The following is an 8,109-nucleotide window of genomic DNA, read 5'->3' as shown; positions in this document are numbered from 1 at the left end:
CAGTTTAGGCTCGTGCATCGAGGAGCATCTTGACTTGCAGTTTAGGCTCGTGCGTCGAGGAGCAGCTTGACTTACAGTTTAGGCTCGTGGATCTAGGAGCATCTTGACTTGCAGTTTAGGCTCGTGCATCGAAGAGCATTATGCAGTTTAAGCCCGTGCCTTAAGGAGCGTTTTGGGGAAGAATTCTTGTAATGTAACATTCCTCCCAACCTTTTGTAATGAAGTATTATTGGACTTCAATTTGATATTTACTGCCCCCATCGATTGAAGCAGATATGCATTTGATCTTGGGTCGTCTTTTGAAAACTGGAGTTTAGAAGCCCCTTGACATTTTTTTCTTTTGCGAGCGATCAATGTCCAAGTACCACCCTTCTTGCTATTAGAGAAGTCGTTTTGCATGGATTTGCTTGTTGTTTTCTTCAAGGCTAACATATTGCCATCATCGATGATGATCTTTTCCTCTTGCATTAATATCATGATCTTTTCCTCCAGGATGAAGCATTTTGTGGTGTGATGACCAACAATGCGGTGAAATTTGCAGTATTTAGGATCGTCGACTTTGTTTGATTCTTCGGGTCGCTTTGACTTAGGGAGTTCAATGACTTCTTTGGCTAGCAACTCGTTTAGAATTTCAGGAACATCAGAGTCAGAAAAAGGATATACCCTTGCTTGTAACTCTTTCAAAGTTGGTTGATTTTCCACTTCTTGCATTTGTTGCTTTGGAGTTTTCACTTTCAGTTTTTGTCTTGTGGAGGCCTTCTTAGAACTCACAATCGTCACCATAGATTCCCTAATTTGGTCATCTGACGAGTCATTGAATTTCATGACTTCTTTTCTAGGATCAAAAATAGGTAACGCCATTCTATGAGTTGCAATGTTTAACTCCATGTCATGAGCGCGCGCAGATAATTCTTCAAAAGTTTGAGGCTAAATTCCTTTGAGGATATACACAGGGCCCCAATGCATCCCTTGAATGCAAACTTCAACCGCGAAAGTTTCAGAAAGTTGATCCTTGCAATCAAAGCTCAATGTTCGTCAACAATTTATGTAGTCCACTACAGGCTCATTTTTACTTTATCTTGTGTTTGTCAACTCCACTATGCTGACGGTACGACGGGTGTTGTAGAAACAATTTAGGAACTGACTTTCTAGTTGCTCCCAACAATCAATTGATTCAGACTCCAAGTCCGTGTACCAATCAAAAATGTTGCCTTTCAAAGAACGAACAAACTGCTTGACAAGAAGATCATTATGCGTACCAGCACTGCTACAAGTCTCAACGAAATGAGCGATATGTTGCCTTGGATTTCCCTTTCCATCAAATTGTTGAAACTTTGGCGGTTGATATCCAATTAGCATTGGTAAGCCCTCGATACACTTAGAATACGACTTTGAGTATCCTACGAAACTTTGTGATGCACCGCCATATTGTCCCTTGATGGTATTTGCAATCATATCTTGCAGTTGTTGAACTGTTAAAGTAGCAACCGAAGTAGACTGCTTCTCTTTTTTAGTCTTGCTAGGTGACTCATCGACATCCTTATTTTGCAGAGTAAAGCCGGGTGGATAAGCAAGGTCGTGACTCGATTCTCCAAGGGCGAAGGACTCCAACCTATTCATCAGTTAAGCAATTTGAAAATCTTTATCCTCGACTGATTTCTTCAAAACTTCAATGGTTTGTTCCATTATTGCGAACTTCTCATCCATATCAGTTGCGTCGGCCATCAAGGCATTGACCTTTGTTGAAGTTGGTGAATTAGTCGAATCTTCAGATTCACTAAAATTAACTCCAGTTTGAGAGGATTCATCACATAACAAGGATGTCAAATTGCCCCCAGGGGCTGCAGCTTCAACCGTCATATCAGATTTGCTCTTTTTTTCCTTCTCCAAAGAAGTGAAGTATTCAGACCCGTCCCAACCACTTGTCTTAAATTTGCGCCGAGTGAGGGAACCAACAAGGCTGAGCTCATCAGATGTGGCAGTAGCAGAGTTTTTGCACGAGACATCTTTCGTATTTTTGACATCCATAGCAGTAGTTGAATTTGATTTGCAGGAAGAAGAGATGGAGAGCAGAACTAGTCCCACTGGGCGTGCCAAAATTTGTTCGCAATAAATTTTCGTTTATGCAGAAAATTAACTGCAAGCAAAAATATAAATAAAAGAAAATAATAATTTAATTAAGATGAAACTTGTGAGTACAATTCCGTTATTCTCTCGATTCTTCTCTCCTAAGTTTTTCCGTGATTCGAGGGCCTTCGCAGCGTGATTCTCGAATGTAGGATGTTTGGATCTCCAAGAATTGTCTGACAACACTTCATCTTGTCGAGTTGAACTTCGGACAGAAAATTGATTCGTTGAAGAGCTGTGTAGTCAATACAGAAGCTTCCTCCAATGCTTGCCGAATGACCTTTAGCATGTCATGTTACCCCCTATTTATAGTTATAGGGGTATTGTTCGAAACATGTCACTTTGACACTTGACGATTTTTGACTGGTTCTTGGATTTGAATGAGATTTTCACATCATTTGTACATGTGACGACGTCTCATTGGTCTTGAATTTGATTAGATACCACGTCACTTGATGAGTTTGGGCCTCCAAGTGTAATGGACCTTGAAGTCTTTGATTACGAATAAAATGTACTTATTATTCTTATAGCCCAAAATAATTTTAGACTCAAAAAATATGAATCAAATATAAATTTTGTATGAATTTGATCCAATAAATTTTAGTGTCTACCGTACCAATCTTTTTCTGGTGCTGCCTAGGGTTTGCTTGTTTTATTTCAACAAAAATTGTTTGCTGTGAGCTATTGGCTTTCCGATTCGGACGGTGAGTTGTTTTCACCCTAATTTTTTCCTCAGCCTGCTACTTTATTTTTTTGTCTCATTTTTGTTTTTTTACTTTTTTTTTGGTTGGATTGAAGACAATTTGCTGCTCGTGCTGGTAGGGCTTTGTTTGGATCATCAACAAAACAAATTAGGTATATGAACAAATCAGCAAAATTTAATATTTAGAAGAATTTGTCCCCTTTTTTTATTTTTTGATTTTGATTCTGCAGGGGATACTGCCAGGAAGTCACTTCCACTTCTGAAATACCACCTCGTAATATTGGTAATTTAATCACCCACTAATTGTTGAATTATCCCTTAAATTTTATTTTTGTTATATTAATAATAACTCAATTCACTCTTGTATGGTCTCTTACAGTTATTGCTTTTGTTGCTGGGGGACTAACATCTTTTGCTGGGCTCTATTATGTGTATGTACACCTCACTTCTTACTTTCATCATAGAAAAATTTGTCTTTTACCCATTTTTTTTGGCCTGAAAACCAATTTAACACTATGTTTGGATGGTTGTTACGTATTGTTTCAAAATGCCTTGAATTGTATTGTGTTGTGTTGTATTATATCTTACTGTATTGTTTTAATGAATAAACCATTTTGATACATTGTAGCGTTTTTCATCGTTTCATAATCTCACACATAGCAATTTGTAGAATAAATCTAAAAGAAAAGTAGGGTACGGGGTAGGATAAAGGAAAAAATTCAACAACAACATACCCAATGTATTCCCACATAGTGGGGTCTGGAATAAAGGATAAAATAGCATTATTAAATAATAAGTAAAGATAATATGAGAGAAAAAGATAAGGTAACTTTTCGTCACAAATAACAAAACAATATGTAACAATCATCCAAACATACACTTTAATTAGCAAAGAAAAAACGAACCAGGGTAAGAGGAAAAAATCAATAAGTAGGTGTAAGTGATATTCAGAGTTGGATCTGATTTTGTTTCTTGACCACATTTATTTTCTTGTTTATATAAATAGTCTACATGGCCTCTAAGATTAGTTCTTTTGCAGGGATGTTTTCTTTCCTCTCGTCTAATTTCTGAATTTATTATTTTGGCAGGTTTGGCTCTAAACTGGAAGAACTCCAGGCAAAGTAAGTTGTAACTTTTTGGTTTATTTTGCACTAATTGATGGATAGTTTACTGTCTCTGGTATCTAGTAGATTAGTGTGTTATTTACCCCCTCTCCCCTGCATCAGTTCTTAAAATAATTATTCTGCCCCGCATTACCTTGAAAGAAACGCATTTGCCCCCGCACCTGCCCAACCCCATCATGTGACCCTTTTGTGCCTCAGGGGAACATGACTTCTTAGTCTAAAATCCATGGTGCTAAACGAAGATTGAGTGGAGCTGCGTATGCTGTTCCACGCGGGCATGAATAAGCTTCACGGGCATCTTTATGTCTTAGTTATATTATTGAAACTCAATTCTCAGAGATTGTTAGTCTCCATATACCATTGTTGTGGTTCACCTCTCAGAGATTGTTAGTCTCAGACTCAGTATACAAATTCTTGTGCTTCTGTCTCTTTACCCTATTTATCTTGTGTTTCTTTACCACCTGTCACATCCTTGATCTTTCAAGTCATCTCTTTTTAATGTATAATTTGCATGTTTTTCCTATATTGGTTGGTTTAGGATTTGAGGTTTTTCTTTAGCAGACGAACTTTGAAGTTTCAGATTTTTTTCAAACCTTTAGGTTAATCTGTCAATGTTAGTAGTTTCTTATGGTGTTTGCTAAGATGGATTTGGTAGAAGGAAGAAAAGGTGATTTTTTTTTTTCGTGTTCGGTAAGATGATGCTCCTGTTTTGCACCATCATGATTTTTGAGGTAGAGTTTGCACTATCAAATTTTAGACTTGAAACCTAAGTTGAATCAACTTGGCCTAAGCTTGCCTAAGTCTTGGTTTAGCTTGACGCTTCTACAATAACTTGTATGGTCTGTCTAATTATTTTCCTCTGCATATCTAGGATTCTTCTTTTGTTTCCTTTTGGATTGGTAAAAAGGCCATTACATTGTACCCTGCTTAAAGTGAACACCATGGAGCTTGCATGAGTTCTTAGTCAATGTTATTTCGTATGTTGGGGTAGATCAAACATTGTCCTTTAGATATAACCATGAGCACTATTTTTCCTCTTAAGTGTGCGAACCTTGAGCACATACAGTCCAACTAATGGTTGAATTTAATCTCCTATAGTCGACACACAATCTCCAGGTATTGTCTTTATTTTTCACAAGGGGGGCAAAAAAGAATGACTAGGTACCACAATTTGAGAGCTTAACATGTCATCAATAATACCTTCGATAGCATCCTTTTGATTAAAGGAATACATGTAAGGCCCCTTAAATTGAAAGGTTGAGCTCCGGTAAAGGAATGGTATGATCACAAGGTTTGTTAGGAGGTAAGTCCTTTGGTTCATCAAAAACATCCTGAACAAACTGTGACAAGACTGTTATCTTGTTAGGAATTGTCTGATGATCCCTATCTGCATGGTGGCTACTCATGGTGCAAACAACAATTATCCCACTAAAGTGCTGTTTGTCGAACAATTTAAGCAACTTTTCACCTTCAGTAGGGAAAAGTTTGTGCTCTTCCTGGTGACCAATCACGGGCATCACCCTTTCTTCCCTGAAGAATGACATGTGTGGTCTAGTACTCAAGAGTGTGTGCTCCTTCTGGTGACCAAACAAGTTGATCAATCTTTCTTCCCTGAAGAATGACACTGTCTGATCTAGTACCCAGTTTTAACTAGAGAAAACACATCTATCCAGTACACACCTAGCACCAAATCACAACCTCCAACTTGCAACAGTCTAATGTCAAAACAGAATGACACTTCCTGCATTTGCCACAGAAAATTTGGAAAATAATGGTGTATGATCTGTCCATTAGCTTCATCCTAGTATAACAAGGAATTATAGAGAGTCTTAGAGCCTTGATCACCTGAGGAGTCGCAAAGCTGTGAGTTGAACCACTGTCAATCAGAACAATTAGGGGCATCTTCTTTGCATAATCCAAAATTGTGATAGTGGAACATGAGGTGGTCACCCCCATTGCCACACATAGATACCTGACCCTCTTCTTGTTTTCTTTATTAGTGTTTTCAACCGTCCTATCGCTGCTTTCTCGCCATGGCCTGTACCTCAGCTCCTTGTTCCAAGTAAGAGCATGAAGTGTTTTAGGTTTGCATTGATGGGCAAAAAAATAAGTTTCATGGCACCTGTAATAGAGATTCCTTTCTTTGAGGGCTTCATTGGTGGGGTTTGGTCGGTCTAGTTCTAGGAACAAAGGTTCCGTTGGTCTGGTTTTGCTTAGGTGTTATTGATAAAGAACAATGGGTCTGTTTGATTGATGTTGGTTAGAGGCTCCTTGCTCAATGTCCCTGGATGAAGTGGCTTGATTGTTTGGGTACTGGGATATTTTGGGAGTTGTAGCCCTGTGGAGGGCTTTGAAAGAGGCTTGATATGATTTTGCTCTTTCATAAGAGGCTTCATAGTGGCTATCTTGTTATTGACCAAGGGATCTTTGCAATTATTTTTTGATGTGCTCAAGAAATGAATTTCATCAGATTTTATGTTCTTAAGATCTTATGATTTCCTTACAAATGGATGTTATGCCTTATAATCTAGATATTATTGCCGAAGTCCTCTGTTTCAGACTGTATCAAATTTTCATGGAATTACTCTAGTTTCAAGAATTTTAATTCACACTGATATTTGTCTTAACAGGGAGCGTGGACTACAATTGGTGTGGGACATTCGTTAACGGGAATAGTTTTTAGTAATTTGTGCTTATTTATTAACCTTTTGGCTAAGATCCAAGTGTAATATGTATACCGACGATCTACTAACAAGTTTCCTAAATGTATTGGAATTTGGAAGGAACTGGATTTTGATGTCATTACGAATATGTTTTAGTTTTGTGGTCGTTAGGGGTATCCTGTTTAAACACTAATCTTTGAATAGCAAGACAGTTACTCGGTGTTTAAATGCTCTCCTAGGACCATAGATCTCAACTTTCAAAAATGTTGTTTGAAGTTGAAAGTTCCAGTGTATCATAAAGTGGGATCTGGAAAGGGTAAAGTGTATGCAGTCCATACCACTAGACTCTTGATTTATGACAGATAATAGTATAATAAATAAACAAAAACATATAGAAGCACACAAAGAAACGGGATAACACACTGCTAAATAATAAAGGAAACAATAAACTATCTATTCAAAATCATATCTGAAACACCATGAACAAAAAACTCCAAGCGCAGATACAAATCTAGTGCTAGTCTCTACTATAATGGTCGAACGCTTACCCACTAAACTTTTATCCTAATCCGAGTCCTCCACACTTTCCTATTAGGAGTCATGTTCTCCGTAAGCTATAATTGTTCCATATCATGTCTAATCACTTCCCTCCAATAATAACAGATGAATATGGTTGCGGATATGGATACTCTCATTTGGTTAACACTTTGTTTTTGTGGACCTGTGGAGAGATAGGAGGTGTTGATTTACAATTGACTGCTGGAGATAATTCTGTTAGAGCAACCATTCCAGCTCTCTGTAGTCCTAAATTCAGCTCCAGTGAGTAGTTCAGTGACTTGCAGTTTGTGCATCTTGGTGTTATTCTAAATATTAAATTTCGTGGCTGAACATAAATAGTTGGAAATGTTGCGTCTCATAGGTATTCTTTTTTTTTTTTTCCACATCCGGTATCTGCATTGGGCTTCGATTAATTTGAATTCACACCGCGTAAGACTCATTTAAAGGGGAAGTGTTCTCTAATAGAATTTTTTTCATACATGTCCCAACCCAAAATCTCCCGTTAAGGGTGGAGACATACTAAAGTCCTTGTTGGGTGTCCTCATCGTAGGGAAATAATCAAAACTACTGTAGCTGTTATTAATCTTTAGGGGTCTGTTGTTAGAAACAGAAAAAGTAATGTGAAATCATCCTTCAGAAACTCGTAAGAGTGTGACAAGAATATTCGTCGACAAAAGGATTACCCTATGATGATCATCTCTTGACATTCAGGGGATTAATTAGTCCTACGAGAAACTTATGCAATCGATAAGTATTTTTCCTTTGCACAATTCATTGGAGCCTACAAGATTGTTGTTATACAGAGTAGTAGTTCTAATTTCCAAGCTAACACTACCCTTTATCAATTGGAAGAGACTCTTTCTAGGAATATTACACCAATGAGGAATTGGTTTATATTGTCCAACTATAATTTCATGTATTTGAATAGATCTAA

At 37.6% G+C, this 8,109-nt stretch overlaps 1 protein-coding gene across 1 annotated transcript; it reads left to right on the top strand.

Moving 5' to 3' along the window:
• The first annotated feature begins 2,182 nt into the window (after positions 1 to 2,182).
• Positions 2,183 to 6,740, top strand: LOC124898110. The gene is made up of 8 exons (XM_047411735.1): positions 2,183 to 2,191; positions 2,280 to 2,421; positions 2,732 to 2,831; positions 2,926 to 2,982; positions 3,061 to 3,113; positions 3,210 to 3,261; positions 3,919 to 3,951; positions 6,585 to 6,740. Exons 1-8 carry the CDS (start codon positions 2,183 to 2,185, stop codon positions 6,619 to 6,621), a joined length of 483 nt encoding a protein of 160 aa, XP_047267691.1. The 3' UTR covers positions 6,622 to 6,740.
• Positions 6,741 to 8,109: the final 1,369 nt, after the last annotated feature.

This window comes from Capsicum annuum, chromosome 4, assembly GCF_002878395.1.
Source record: "Capsicum annuum cultivar UCD-10X-F1 chromosome 4, UCD10Xv1.1, whole genome shotgun sequence".
Classification (NCBI taxonomy): domain Eukaryota; kingdom Viridiplantae; phylum Streptophyta; class Magnoliopsida; order Solanales; family Solanaceae; genus Capsicum; species Capsicum annuum.
Note: the sequence above shows the minus strand (reverse complement) of the source record. Positions and strands in the feature narration are given on the sequence as shown.